At 51.1% G+C, this 15,003-nt stretch overlaps 1 protein-coding gene across 1 annotated transcript; it reads left to right on the top strand.

The window, feature by feature from the left end:
• Positions 1–7,340: 7,340 nt before the first annotated feature.
• SLC16A8 (solute carrier family 16 member 8) lies at positions 7,341–14,312 on the top strand. The gene is made up of 4 exons (XM_038756874.1): positions 7,341–7,560; positions 9,231–9,374; positions 10,065–10,880; positions 13,999–14,312. The coding sequence occupies exons 1-4, from the start codon at positions 7,341–7,343 to the stop codon at positions 14,310–14,312; spliced, it is 1,494 nt and encodes a 497-aa protein (XP_038612802.1).
• Positions 14,313–15,003: the final 691 nt, after the last annotated feature.

The raw sequence follows: 15,003 nt of genomic DNA, 5'->3' as shown, positions 1-15,003 counted from the left end.
AAAGGGGGAGACAGAGAACAAACCCAAACATACTAACTAAATCCCTAACCGAAAAAAAGTGATTTGTCCAAGGTCATTCGGCTGATAAGTGGCAGCTTCTAGACTTTTACTGGCAGCTTTTAGACTGTGAGCCCACTGTTGGGTAGGGACTGTCTCTATATGTTGCCAATTTGTACTTCCCAAGCGCTTAGTACAGTGCTCTTCACATAGGAAGCGCTCAATAAATACGATTGATGATGATGATGATGAGACAGAGAACAAAACCGTGAGCCCCTCGTGGGACAACCTGATTACCTTGTACCTACCCCAGCGCTTAGAACAGTGGTTTGCACATAGTAAGCGCTTAACAAATACCAATATTATTATTATTATTATTATAAATGCCATTATTATTATTATTATTATCCCAGCAGGGAGGGAGGGAGAGAGAGTCAGATTGGGGTCCCTGCTCTCTTCCCTCCATGCCCCCCTCCCCAGTCCAAAAGCCTCTTAGCTGAGTGGAGGCAGGCCCCGCTGGCTCAGCCCCGGGCCCCCAACCCGGCTTAAAGCCCCTCCTGCCCACCAGAGCCAGCCGGAGCGGGCCCTGGGCCCAAGTAGACCCCATCCCGCTCAGCTCGTCGCCCAGTACGGAGGGACTCCCGGGACCCAGAGGCCCCGCTCAGAGTCCGGGGGGCTGGCCGGGACCCCCCCCAGTTCAACCGGAGCCGGCCCCAGGCTCAGTTGGTAAGGGAGCAGACAGACGGGCCCACCCGGGAGGATGTGAGCCCGCTGTTGGGTAGGGACCGTCTCTAGATGTTGCCAACTTGGACTTCCCAAGCGCTTAGTCCGGTGCTCTGCACACAGTAAGTGCTCAATAAATACAATTGAATGTTATTACTCTGTTTTACTTGTACATATTTGTTCCATTTATTTTATTTTGTTAATGTGTTTTGTTGTCTGTCTCCCCCTTCTAGACTGTGAGCCCGCTGTTAGGTAGGGACCAGGGACCGTCTCTAGATGTTGCCAACTTGGACTTCCCAAGCGCTTAGTCCAGTGCTCTGCACACAGTAAGTGCTCAATAAATACGATCAAATGTTATTATTCTATTTTACTTGTACATATTTGTTCCATTTATTTTATTTTGTTAATGTGTTTTGTTGTCTGTCTCCCCCTTCTAGACTGTGAGCCCGCTGTTAGGTAGGGACCAGGGACCGTCTCTAGATGTTGCCAACTTGGACTTCCCAAGCGCTTAGTCCAGTGCTCTGCACACAGTAAGTGCTCAATAAATACGATCAAATGTTATTATTCTATTTTACTTGTACATATTTGTTCCATTTATTTTATTTTGTTAATGTGTTTTGTTGTCTGTCTCCCCCTTCTAGACTGTGAGCCCGCTGTTAGGTAGGGACCGTCTCTAGATGTTCCCAACTTGGACTTCCCAAGCGCTTAGTCCAGTGCTCTGCACACAGTAAGTGCTCAATAAATACAAATGTTATTATTCTATTTTACTTGTACATATTTGTTCCATTTATTTTATTTTGTTAATGTGTTTTGTTGTCTGTCTCCCCCTTCTAGACTGTGAGCCCACTGTTGGGTAGGGACCGTCTCTATATGTTGCCAACTTGGACTTCCCAAGCGCTTAGTAATAATAATAATAATAATAGCATTTATTAAGTGCTTACTATGTGCAAAGCACTGTCCTAAGCGCTGGGGAGGTTACATGGTGAACAGGTTGTCCCACGGGGGGCTCACAGTCTTAATAGTACAGTGCTCTGCACAGAGTAAGTGCTCAATGAATGCAATTGAATGTTATTACTCTATTTATTTTACTTGTACCTATTTGTTCTATTTATTTTCTTTTGTTAATATGTTTTGTTTTGTTGTCTGTCTCCCTCTTCTAGACTGTGAGCCCGCTGTTGGGTAGGGACCATCTCTAGATGTTGCCAACTTGGACTTCCCAAGCGCTTAGTACAGTGCTCTGCACACAGTAAGTGCTCAATAAATACAATTGAATGTTATTATTCTATTTTACTTGTACATATTTATTCTATTTATTTTATTTTGTTAATATGTTTTGTTTTGTTGTCTGTCCCCCTTCTAGACTGTGAGCCCGCTGTTGGGTAGGGGCCGTCTCTACATGTTGCCAACTTGAACTTCCCAAGCGCTTAGTACAGTGCTCTGCACACAGTAAGTGCTCAATAAATACAATTGAATGCTATTATTCTATTTTACTTGTACATATTTCTTCCATTTATTTTATTTTGTTAATATGTTTTGTTTTGTTGTCTGTCTCCCCCTTCTAGACTGTGAGCCCGCTGTTGGGTAGGGACCGTCTCTAGATGTTGCCAACTTGGACTTCCCAAGCGCTTAGTACAGTGCTCTGCACCCAGTAAGCGCTCAATCAATACAATTGAATGTTATTACTCTATTTTACTTGTACATATTTGTTCTATTTATTTTCTTTTGTTAATATGTTTTGTTTTGTTGCCTGTCTCCCCCTTCTAGACTGTGAGCCCGCGTTTGGGTAGGGACCATCTCTAGATGTTGCCGACTTGGACTTCCCAAGCGCTTAGTCCAGTGCTCTGTACACAGTAAGCGCTCAATAAATACGATTGAATGAATGAATGAATGATCTCGGCCCAGCGCTCAGCACATCAGGTCAGTGACTCGGGGGTCCTTTGGGGAGGGGGCGGAGGCCTGGGCTGTGGGCAGGGGGAGACCCAGTGCTAGAGAAGGAGTGTGGCTCAGTGGAAAGGGCACAGGCTTTAGGAGCCAGAGGTCATGGGTTCTAATCCCGGCTCCACCACTTGTCAGCTGTGTGGCTTTGGGCAAATCACTTCATTTCTCTGGGCCTCGGTTACCTCATCTGGAAAATGGGGATTAAGGCTGTGAGCCCCACGTGGGGCAACCTGCTCACTTTGTATCCCAGCTCCGCCAACTGTCAGCTGTGTGACTTTGGGCAAGTCACTTGGCTTCTCTGTGCCTCAGTGACCTCATCTGTAATATGGGGATTAAAACTGTGAGCCCCCCCCCCCCGACAACCTGATCACCTTGTAACATCCCCAGCGCTTAGAACAGTGCTTTGCACATAGTAAGCGCTTAACAAATACCATTATTATTATTATTATTATTATTGTATCCCCCCAGCGCTTAGAACAGTGCTTTGCACATGTAAGTGCTTAACAAATGCCATTATTATTATTATTATTATTATTATTATTATTATTATTATTATTATTACCTCACCAGGCGTTCTGGCTGTGGTGGGGCCTGGGGATTGTGCAGGGTCTGTGTGGGGTCAGCTGACTAGGGCAAGAAGTCCCCCACTCCATGCATTCATACAATCATATTTATTGAGCGCTTCCTGTGTGTAGAGCACTGTACTAAGCGCTTGGAAAGTACAATTCGGCAACAGATAGAGACAATCCCTACCCAACAACGGGCCCGTTGTGGTCAGGGATTGTCTCTCTCTATTGCCGTATTATACTTCCAAAGCACTTAGCACAGCGCTCTGCACTCAGTAAGCGCTCAATAAATATGAATGAATGAATGAATCAATCAATCGTATTTATTGAGCGCTTACTGTGTGCAGAGCACTGTACTAAGCGCTTGGGAAGTACAAGTTGGCAACATACAGAGACAGTCCCTACCCAACAGTGGGCTCACAGTCTAGAAGGGGGAGACAGAGAACAAAACCAAACATACTAACAAAATAAAATAAATACAATAGATATGTACAAGTAAAATAAATAAATAAATAGAGTAATAAATATGTACAAAGATATATACAGCAGCTGTGGGGAAGGGAAGGAGAGGGATGGAGAGGGGGATGAGGGGGAGAGGAAGGAAGGGGCTCAGTTTGGGAATGAATGAGAGCTGAAGAGAGAGGAAGAGGGGCCAGGGGCTCTGAGAGGAAGGGGATGAGGAAAGTAGCCCCCATCCGGACGCAACCCCCAGCCAGCAAGACGAGTCAGAAGGTCATGGGTTCTAATTCCGCTCTGCCACTTTTGCCGGCTGTGTGATCTTGGGTGGGTCACTTGTCTGGGCCTCAGTTACCTCATCTGTGGATAGGGGATTGGGGGTGTGATCCTCACGTGGGACAGTGACTGTGTCCAGCTCGGATTGCTTGTATCCACCCCAGCGTTTAGTACAGTGCCTGGCACATAGTAAGCGCTTAACAAAGACCATCATCGTTATTATTATCTGGGCGGGACCGGATAGGATGGGGAAGCCTCGGGAAGCAGATTCTCTGTGGGATCGCTCGGGCTTAGTGAAGTCTGGACTGGGGCGTCCGGGCTCACAGTCATGGCCAATCAGAAAACTGGATAGGCTTGGCTTGTAACCTCCTCAGCGCTTAGAACAGTGCTTTGCACATAGTAAGCACTTAATAAATGCCGTTATTATTATTATTATTATTATTATTATGGGAAGCAGCCTGACCTAAGGAGCCCATCCAGAGCAGGGAATAATCATAAAAATGACAGTATTTGGTAAGAGCTTCAGCGTGGCTCAGTGGAAAGAGCATGGGCTTTGTGGGCTTTGGAGTCAGAGGTCATGGGTTCGAATCCCAGCTCTGCCAATTGTCAGCTGTGTGACTTTGGGCAAGTCACTTCACTTCTCTGGGCCTCAGTCACCTCATCTAAAATGGGGATTAAAACTGTGAGGCCCCCTGGGACAAGCTGATCACCTTGTAACCTCCCCAGTGCTTTGCACATAGTAAGCGCTTAATAAATGTCATTATTATTATTATTATTATGTGCCAAGCACTGTTCTAAATGCTGGGGTAGGTACAAGGTAATCAGGTTGTCCCATGTGGGACTCATAGTCTTAATCCCCATTTTTCAGATGAGGTAAATGAGGCATAGAGAAGTGAAGTGGCTTGCACACAAGGGGTGGAGCCGGGATTAGAACCCACATCCGCTGACTCCCAAACCCAGGCTTTTTCCACTAAGCCACGCTGCTTGGGCCAGGGTCCAAGGTTGAGGATTTGTAATGGTATTTGTAAAGCGCTTTACCTCGTGCCAGTCACTGAACTAAGCACTGGGGTAGATACTGGCTAATCGGGCTTGATACTGGTGGGATTCATTCATTCAATCGTATTTATTGAGCGCTTACTGTGTGCACAGCACTGTACTAAGCGCTTGGGAAGTCCAAGTTGGCAACATATAGAGACGGTCCCTACCCAACAGTGGGCTCACAGTCTAGAAGGGAGAGACAGAGAACAAAACAAAACATAATAACAAAATAAAATAAATAGAATAAATATGTACAAGTAAAATAGAGTAATAACACTCAATCGTATTTATTGAGCGCTTACTGTGTGCAGAGCACTGTACTAAGCGTTTGGGAAGTACAAGCTGGCAACACATAGAGACGGTCCCTACCCAACAGCGGGCTCACAGTCTAGAAGGGGGAGACAGACAACAAAACAGAACATATTAACAAAATCAAATAAATAGAGTAATAACATTCAATCGTATTTATTGAGCGCTGTGTGCAGAGCACTGTACTAAGCGCTTGGGAAGTCCAAGTTGGCAACGTATAGAGACGGTCCCTACCCAACAGCGGGCTCACAGTCTAGAAGGGGGAGACAGACAACAAAACAGAACATATTAACAAAATCAAATAAATAGAATAATAACATTCAATCGTATTTATTGAGCGCTTACTGTGTGCAGAGCACTGTACTTAAGCACTTGGGAAGTACAAGTTGGCAAGATATAGAGACGGTCCCTACCCAACAGTGGGCTCACAGTCTAGAAGGGGGAGACAGGCAACAAAACAAAACATATTAACAAAATAAAATAAATAGAATAAATATGTACAAGTAAAATAGAGTAATAACATTAAATCATATTTATTGAGTGCTCACTGTGTGCAGAGCACTGTACTAAGCACTTGGGAAGTCCAAGCTGGCAACATATAGAGACGGTCCCTACCCAACAGCGGGCTCACAGTCTAGAAGGGGGAGACAGACAACAAACCAGAACATATAAACCAAATAAAATAAATAATAAATATGTACAGGTAAAATAAATAGAGTAATAAATCTGTACGGACATATATACAGGTGCTGTGGGGAGGGGAAGGAGGTAAGGTGGGGGGGATGAGGAGGGGGAGAGGAAGGAGGGGGCTCAGTCTGGGAAGGCCTCCTGGAGGAGGTGAGCTCTCAGTAGGGCTTTGAAGGGATTTGGTCTGGCTGAATCTTGCTCAGATCCCGTTCATCTCTGCGCCCCGACAACAAGAGACCCGGCCTGCGGGAGCCCCTCAACCCTCTCCTCAGCAGGCGGAGGGGCGGGAAGGCAGTGGGAGAGATGGACCCTTAGAGAGGACCCCTCCCCCTCGTCCCCCTCTCCATCCCCCCCATCTTACCTCCTTCCCTTCCCCACAGCACCTGTATATATGTATATATGTTTGTATATATTTATTACTCTATCTTGTACATATCTATTCTATTTATTTTATTTTGTTAGTATGTTAGGTTTTGTTCTCTGTCTCCCCCTTTTAGACTGTGAGCCCACTGTTGGGTAGGGACTGTCTCTATATGTTGCCAACTTGTACTTCCCAAGCGCTTAGTACAGTGCTCTGCACACAGTAAGCGCTCAATAAGTACGATTGATTGATTGATTGATTGACCTGCCCCAGCACCCCCCTCCAGCCCCTCCACCAAGGGGGACCGGAGGCAGGCCCTCTGAAGGCCATATTGTGGCTCAGTGGAAAGAGCTGTAACCTCCCCAGCACTTAGAACAGTGCTTTGCACATAGCGCTTAACAAATACCATCATTACTATTATTATTAATCCCTATTTTACAGTTGTGGTAACTGAGGCCCAGAGAAGTGAAGTGACTTGCCAAGGTCACCCAGCAGACACGTGGCAGAGCCGGGATTAGAACCCATGACCTCTGACTCCAAAGCCCATGCTCTTTTCCACTGAGCCACGCTGAATACCTTGTATCTACCCCAGCGCTTAGAGCAGTGCTTGGCCCATAGTAAGAGCTTAACAAGTACGATTCAGCAGGAGCCTGGGAGTCAAAGGGTCACGGGTTTTAATTCCAGCTCTGCCACTTGTCTGCTGTGTGACCTTGGGCAAGTCACTTCACTTCTCTGCGCCTGTTTCCTCGTCTGTAAAATGGGGATTGAGACGGTGAGCCCCAGGCAGGACAGGGGCTATGTCAACCCGATTTGCTTGTATCCACCCCAGTGCTTAGTACAGTGCCTGGCACAGAGTAAGCGCTTAATACCACCGTTATTATTATGTATTAATATTAGCAGGTGCCCGTGTGCGACCGACCCCTTATACATGGAGCGGCCTTCTCACTCCCGCTGTCTCCCCCAGCTCCTGGAGCGGCAAAGGGGTGACCATGGGGGCAGGCGGACCGGGTGAGGACCCCCTGGCGCGGCCCCCCGACGGCGGCTGGGGCTGGATCGTGCTGCTCGGCTGCTTCATCATCACCGGCTTCTCCTACGCCTTCCCCAAGGCCGTCAGCGTCTACTTCAAGGAGCTGATGCGGGACTTCGGCGTGGGCTACAGCGACACGGCCTGGATCTCCTCCATCATGCTGGCCATGCTGTACGGCACAGGTCTGACACCGCGGACCCCCTCGGGGAGACCCCCGAACCCTCCTCCCACCTCACCTTGGCCGGGTGGGGAACCTAGAACCCAAGACCCGGAAGGGACCATCCAAAGTCATTAAGCAGCGTGGCCTAATGGAGAGACCGCAGGCCTGGGAATACTAATAGTAATAATGACGGCATTTATTAAGCGCTTACTATGTGCAAGGCACTGTTCTAAGCGCTGGGGAGGTTACGAGGTGATCAGGTTGTCCCCCGGGGGGCTCACAGTCTTCATCCCCATTTTACAGATGAGGTCACTGAGGCCCAGAGAAGTTAAGTGCCCAAAGTCACACAGCTCATTGGCACAGCTGGGATTTAATAATAATAATGGTATTTGTTAAGCGCTTAGTAGGTGCAAAGCACTGTTCTAAGCGCTGGGATAGATACAAGGTGATGAGGTTGTCCCCCGTGGGGCTCACAGTCTTAATCCCCATTTTACAGATGAGGTCACTGAGGCCCAGAGAAGTTAAGTGACTTGCTCAAAGTCACACAGCTCATTGGCAGAGCCGGGATTTAATAATAATAATAATAATGGTATTTGTTAAGCACTTACTAGGTGCAAAGCACTGTTCTAAGCGCTGGGATAGATACAAGGTGATGAGGTTGTCCCCCGTGGGGCTCACAGTCTTAATCCCCATTTTACAGGTGAGGTCACTGAGGCCCAGAGAAGTTAAGTGACTTGCCCAAAGTCACACAGCTAATTGGCAGAGCCAGGATTTAATAATAATTATAATAATAATGGTATTAGTTAAGTGCTTACTAGGTGCAAAGCACTGTTCTAAGCGCTGGGATAGATACAAGGTGATCAGGTTGTCCCCTGTGGGGCTCACAGTCTTAATCCCCATTTTACAGATGAGGGAACTGAGGCCCAGAGAAGCGAAGTGACTTGCCCAAAGTCACACAGCTAATTGGCAGAGCCGGCTTTTGAACCCATGACCTCTGACTCCAAAGCCCAGGCTCTTTTCCACTGAGCCACGGGGAATCAGAAGGACCTGGGTCCTAATCCCGTCTGCGCCGCTCGTTTGCTGGGAGACCTTGGGCAAGTCGCTTTGCTTCTCCGTGCCTCAGTTACCTCATCTGTAAAATGGGGATTAAGACCGTGGGCCCCACATGGGACAGGGACTGTGTCCAACCTGATTACCTTGTATCTACCCCAGCGCTAAGAACGGTATTTGGCATATAGTAAGTGCTTACCAAATATAATAATATCTAGTCCATCCCCCAGTCTTCTAGGCTGTGAGCCCACTGTTGGGTAGGGACTGTCTCTCTATGTTGCCAACTTGTACTTCCCAAGCGCTTAGTCCAGTGCTCTGCACACAGTAAGCGCTCAATAAATATGATTGATTGATCCCCTTGCCCCTAACCCATCCTAGCGGAGAGCTGCCCGCCCTTTCCTCCTTTGCGAGGGGGCTTCCTCACCTCCCTTCACATTAGGTTCGTGGGGCTGTGACCTTTCCCGAGGGCTTGGGCGCTGCTGCTTTGGTGGGGACAGAGGCCCGGCATCTCCTGTATCCGCGCCCCGGCCCCAACTCGGGGCTGGGATCGGGAAGTGGGGCTCCCCAGCCAGGAGGGACCTGAGGGAGAGGAGTGGGCAGGAGGGCCGGGGCCTCAGCCCTGTCCCCCCCCGTCCCCACCAGGCCCCGTGTCCAGCATCCTGGTGAACCGGTTTGGCTGCCGGCCGGTAATGCTGGTGGGGGGCCTGCTGGCTTCTTCGGGCATGGTCCTGGCCGCCTTCACCACCACCATCATCGAGCTGTATCTGACGGCCGGCGTGCTCACAGGTGCCGAGGGGCGGATGGATGGATGGATGGAGGGATGGATGGATGGATGGACAGCCACTCGGAAGGAGGGAGGGGGGCGGCCCAGGGTTGATGATGTTGATGATAATGGTATTTGTTAAGCGCTTACTATGTGCAAAGCACTGTTCTAAGCGCTGGGGGGATACACGGTGATCAGGTTGTCCCACGTGGGGCTCCCAGTCTTAATCCCCATTTTACAGATGAGGGAACTGAGGCCCAGAGAAGTGGTGTGCCTTGCCCAAAGCCACACAGCTGACAATTGGAGGAGCTAGGATTTGAACCCGTGCCCTCTGACTCCAAAGCCCGGGCTCTTTCCACTGAGCCACGCTGCTTCTCTTGTCGAGGGATCATTGTTGGGCAGTTTCCGGGGGTCCCGGGATGGTTGATCTGCCCCTTTCTGCCCTCAAGCCCCAGCGGGAGTCTGCCCCTCTGCCCGCTGGTCCCCCTCTTCCTCCACCCCTCCGCTCTGCTTGAGACGGTGAGCCCCTCGTGGGACTGGGACTGGGTCCAATCCTATTTGCTTGTATCCACCCCAGCACTCAGTACAGTGCCTGGCACGTATTAAGTGCTTAACAAATGCCACAATTATTATCATTATTGCTCCCGGCACCTCTTCCGGTTCGGGGCCCTCCTCCTCCACCGTGTCCTCCTCCTCTTCCTCCCCACCTCCAGGTCTGGGCCTGGCCCTCAACTTCCAGCCCTCCCTCATCATGCTGGGCGCCTACTTCGACCAGCGCCGGCCCCTGGCCAACGGGCTGGCGGCGGCCGGCAGTCCCGTCTTTCTGTCGGCCCTCTCGCCCCTGGGCCAGGTGCTGCTGGAGCGCTTCGGCTGGCGGGGGGGTTTCCTCATCATGGGGGGTCTCCTGCTCAACTGCTGCACCTGCGGGGCCGTCATGAGGCCACCGGCCACGGTCCTGGCCCGGGCCAAGGAGACGCTTCCCTTGGGGGCGGCGGAGGAGGGGCGGCCACCGGGCCGAGGGCCGAACCGGGAGAGGAAGGGCCGGAGGAAGAAGCTCCTGGACTTCTCCATCTTCACCGAGCGCGGCTTCGTGGTCTACGTGGTGGCCAAGTTCGTCCTGGTGCTGGGCCTCTTCGTGCCGGCCATCCTCCTGGTCAACTACGCCAAGGACTCGGGCGTGCCGGACGCGGAGGCCGCCTTCCTGCTGTCGGTCATCGGCTTCGTGGACATCTTGGCCCGGCCGTCCTGCGGGGCCGTGGCCGGGCTGGGCTGGGTGCGACCGCGCGTGGCCTACTTCTTCAGCCTGGCCATGCTCTTCAACGGCCTGACGGACGTGTGCGGCGCCCGGGCCCGCACCTACCCGGCTCTGGTGGGCTTCTGCGTCTCCTTCGGTCTCTCCTACGGCATGGTCGGGGCCCTGCAGTTCGAGGTGCTCATGGCCGCCGTCGGCCCGCGCAAGTTCTCCAGCGCCATCGGCCTCGTGCTCCTGGTGGAGGCCTTCGCTGTCCTCATCGGCCCACCCTCTGCCGGTGCGCCGCCCCTCCCTGGGCCCAGACAGGGCAAGACCCGCCCAGAGACAGGAGAAGGGACAGACAGACAGAAGGAGAAAGAGGAGAAGCAGAGTAAGAAAAAGATGTGGAGAGAGCAAGAGAGGCAGAAAAAGAGGGGTGGAGGGAGGCAGAGAGGTACAGAAATAATAATAATGGTATTTGTTAAGCACTTACTAGGTGCAAAGCACTGTTCTAAGTGCTGGGATAGATACAAGGTTATCAGGTTGTCCCCTGTGGGGCTCACAGTCTTAATCCCCATTTTACAGATGAGGGAACTGAGGCACAGAGAAGTGACTTGCTCAAGGCCACACAGCTGACAAGCGGAGGAGCCGGCATTAGAACCCACAGCCTCTGACACCAAAGCCCGGGCTCTTTCCACTGAGCCACGCTGCTTCTCTAAAAGAAAGAGAGGGAGGCAGAGAGAAAGGCAGATAGAAGGAAGGCAGAGAGAAAGAGAGGCAGAGAAAGAATGAGGGAGGCAGAAAGGCAGATAGAAAGAAGGCAGAGAGAAAGAGAGGCAGAGAAAGAATGAGGGAGGCAGAGAGAAAGGCAGATAGAAAGAAGGCAGAGAGAGAGACAGAGAAAGGCAGATAGAAAGAAGGCAGAGAGAGAGACAGAGAAAGAATGAGGGAGGCAGAGAGAAAGGCAGATAGAAGGCAGAGACAGAAAGAATGAGGCAGAAAGGCAGATAGAAGGCAGAGAGAAAGAGAGACAGAAAGAATGAGAGAGGCAGAGAGAAAGGCAGATAGAAGGCAGAGAGAAAGAGGCAGAGAAAGAATGAGGGTGGCAGAGAGAAAGGCAGATAGAAAGAAGGCAGAGAGAAAGAGAGACAGAGAAAGAATAAGGGAGGCAGAGAGAAAGGCAGATAGAAGGCAGAGAGAGACAGAAAGAATGAGGGAGGCAGAGAGAAAGGCAGATAGAAGGCAAAGAGAGAGACAGAAAGAATGAGGCAGAAAGGCAGATAGAAGGCAGAGAGAAAGAGAGACAGAAAGAATGAGGCAGAGAGAAAGGCAGATAGAAGGCAGAGAGAAAGAGAGGCAGAGAAAGAATGAGGGTGGCAGAGAGAAAGGCAGATAGAAAGAAGGCAGAGAGAAGGAGAGGCAGAGAAAGAATGAGGGAGGCAGAGAGAAAGGCAGATAGAAAGAAGGCAGAGAGAGAGACAGAGAAAGGCAGATAGAAAGAAGGCAGAGAGAAAGAGAGACAGAGAAAGAATGAGGGAGGCAGAGAGAAAGGCAGATTGAAGGCAGAGAGACAGAAAGAATGAGGCAGAAAGGCAGATAGAAGGCAGAGAGAAAGAGAGACAGAAAGAATGAGAGAGGCAGAGAGAAAGGCAGATAGAAGGCAGAGAGAAAGAGAGGCAGAGAAAGAATGAGGGTGGCAGAGAGAAAGGCAGATAGAAAGAAGGCAGAGAGAAAGAGAGACAGAGAAAGAATGAGGGAGGCAGAGAGAAAGGCAGATAGAAGGCAGAGAGAGACAGAAAGAATGAGGGAGGCAGAGAGAAAGGCAGATAGAAGGCAAAGAGAGAGACAGAAAGAATGAGGCAGAAAGGCAGATAGAAGGCAGAGAGAAAGAGAGACAGAAAGAATGAGGCAGAGAGAAAGGCAGATAGAAGGCAGAGAGAAAGAGAGGCAGAGAAAGAATGAGGGTGGCAGAGAGAAAGGCAGATAGAAAGAAGGCAGAGAGAAAGAGAGGCAGAGAAAGAATGAGGGAGGCAGAGAGAAAGGCAGATAGAAAGAAGGCAGAGAGAGAGACAGAGAAAGGCAGATAGAAAGAAGGCAGAGAGAAAGAGAGACAGAGAAAGAATGAGGGAGGCAGAGAGAAAGGCAGATTGAAGGCAGAGAGACAGAAAGAATGAGGCAGAAAGGCAGATAGAAGGCAGAGAGAAAGAGAGACAGAAAGAATGAGAGAGGCAGAGAGAAAGGCAGATAGAAGGCAGAGAGAAAGAGAGGCAGAGAAAGAATGAGGGTGGCAGAGAGAAAGACAGATAGAAAGAAGGCAGAGAGAAAGAGAGACAGAGAAAGAATGAGGGAGGCAGAGAGAAAGGCAGATAGAAGGCAGAGAGAGACAGAAAGAATGAGGGAGGCAGAGAGAAAGGCAGATAGAAGGCAAAGAGAGAGACAGAAAGAATGAGGCAGAAAGGCAGATAGAAGGCAGAGAGAGAGACAGAAAGAATGAGAGGCAGAGAGAAAGGCAGATAGAAGGCAGAGAGAAAGAGAGGCAGAGAAAGAATGAGGGTGGCAGAGAGAAAGGCAGATAGAAAGAAGGCAGAGAGAAAGAGAGGCAGAGAAAGAATGAGGGAGGCAGAGAGAAAGGCAGATAGAAAGAAGGCAGAGAGAAAGAGAGACAGAGAAAGAATGAGGGAGGCAGAGAGAAAGGCAGATTGAAGGCAGAGAGACAGAAAGAATGAGGCAGAAAGGCAGATAGAAGGCAGAGAGAAAGAGAGACAGAAAGAATGACAGGCAGAGAGAAAGGCAGATAGAAGGCAGAGAGAAAGAGAGGCAGAGAAAGAAAGGGTAGCAGAGAGAAAGGCAGATAGAAAGAAGGCAGAGAGAAAGAGAGACAGAAAGAATGAGGGAGGCAGAGAGAAAGGCAGAAGGCAGAGAGAGAAAGAATGAGGCAGAGAGAAAGGCAGATAGAAGGCAGAGAGAGAGACAGAAAGAATGAGAAAGGCAGAGAGAAAGGCAGATAGAAAGAAGGCAGAGAGAAAGAGAGACAAAGAATGAGGGAGGCAGAGAGGTAGAGGGAAGCAGAGAAAGGGAGGCACAGAGAAAGGGAGAGAAGGAGGCAGAGATGTGCAGAGAGAACCAGAGAGAGGCAGAGACAGAGAAGCACGGAGAAGAAGAGGCAGAGGAAGAGACAGACTAACATTGAGACAAAGGCCAAGACAGCGTCCTTGGCCACTGAAGCCAGAGCCAGTTGCCTTCAGCGCGGCCCTTGACTCTCCCCAGAGGCTCTGGGTCTGGAATTTTCTTTCTGTAGCCGAGCCAGCCCTGTCACGGGGGCCTGGACATTGGCGACCCTGCCCTTCCCCATTCCCACTTCTCCCCCGGCGCAGCCCGCGGCCCAACACACTCCTCTTCTCTCCCCTTCCCCACAGGCCGCCTGGTAGACACCCTGAAGAACTACGAGATCATCTTCTACCTGGCGGGGTCGGAGGTCATCCTCTCTGCCCTCTTCCTGGCCACTGCCACGTTCTGCTGCCTCCGGCCGGCCGAGGCGCCGCCCCAGCCCCCCGCCCCCAGCGGGGACAGTGACACTGAGGAGGCCGAGGCCCCCGAGGCCCCGCCGCCCCTGCCGGGGGCTGAAGCCGAGACCCACCTGCCCATGGAGGAGAGGAGACCCGAAGGGGAGGGGGCATCGGAGCCTGGGCAGGGGAGATCAGAGGAGACCCTGGACAGAGGCAGCTTCTAGTGAGTACCTTGCCCGTGGCGAGGGGGGGTGGGGGGGGGCACAGGGAGTTAGACGGGGCAGAGCAGAGACAGAGTGAGAGAGAGAGAAAAAGAGGGTCCGGGGCCTGGGGCTGAGGACTGAAGCTGTTTTTCCTCCTGGCTCCCTTCACCCGTAAAGAAACAAAAGTGAGTACTGGTTCCTCTGCTCCACCACAAAGTTGGGAAACGGGACTCCTGACTGGCCCTGCCCCTGTTGGCTCTGTGCCTCAGTTTCCCTGAGGATCTCTTCATCCTACCCCAGGGCAGGGGGGCTGGTTGAGGCCTTTTGTTGGAGGAGGTCTAAGGGCCAGGAGGAAAGGACCTCAGTCATTTTGGGCTGCCCGGCAGGGATGGAGGGGTGGGGGAGACTGCCTTGGCCCCCCAGCCTGGGGCTTTGCTAGAGAGGCAACTGAGGGACGGGCCCTACTGCCCCTCTGTCAGCCTTCCTGTGGGGGTGAGGGAGGGGGATAGTACATGAATTAGCCTCCATCCCCTGACAGAGAGAGGAAGGAGGATTATGGGAAGGAGCTAGTGGAGTTCCTGGGAGCAGGAGCTCAGCAGGACCACAATGGAGCCTTTGATGGTGGCAAAGCCCTTACGGGAAGGCCTGGGAAGGGGCGCGACAGAAAGGGGCTTGGGCCACGGCCCCGAGGGGGAGCCTGTGTCTGGCACAC

This window comes from Tachyglossus aculeatus, chromosome 14 (assembly GCF_015852505.1).
Source record: "Tachyglossus aculeatus isolate mTacAcu1 chromosome 14, mTacAcu1.pri, whole genome shotgun sequence".
In the NCBI taxonomy this organism is placed as follows: Eukaryota; Metazoa; Chordata; class Mammalia; order Monotremata; family Tachyglossidae; genus Tachyglossus; species Tachyglossus aculeatus.
The sequence above is the reverse complement of the archived record's forward strand: the minus strand, read 5'-3'. Positions and strand labels throughout refer to the sequence as shown.

What these genes read in the sequence shown, in the direction of transcription:
- SLC16A8 (XM_038756874.1), top strand. Translation starts at nt 7,341, where the DNA reads ATGGGGGCAGGCGGACCGGGTGAGGACCCCCTGGCGCGGCCCCCCGAC. An exon ending in GACGGCCGGCGTGCTCACAG is followed by an intron (nt 9,375 to 10,064) that starts GTGCCGAGGGGC and finishes CCCCACCTCCAG; the next exon opens with GTCTGGGCCTGGCCCTCAAC. An exon ending in CATCGGCCCACCCTCTGCCG is followed by an intron (nt 10,881 to 13,998) that starts GTGCGCCGCCCC and finishes CCTTCCCCACAG; the next exon opens with GCCGCCTGGTAGACACCCTG.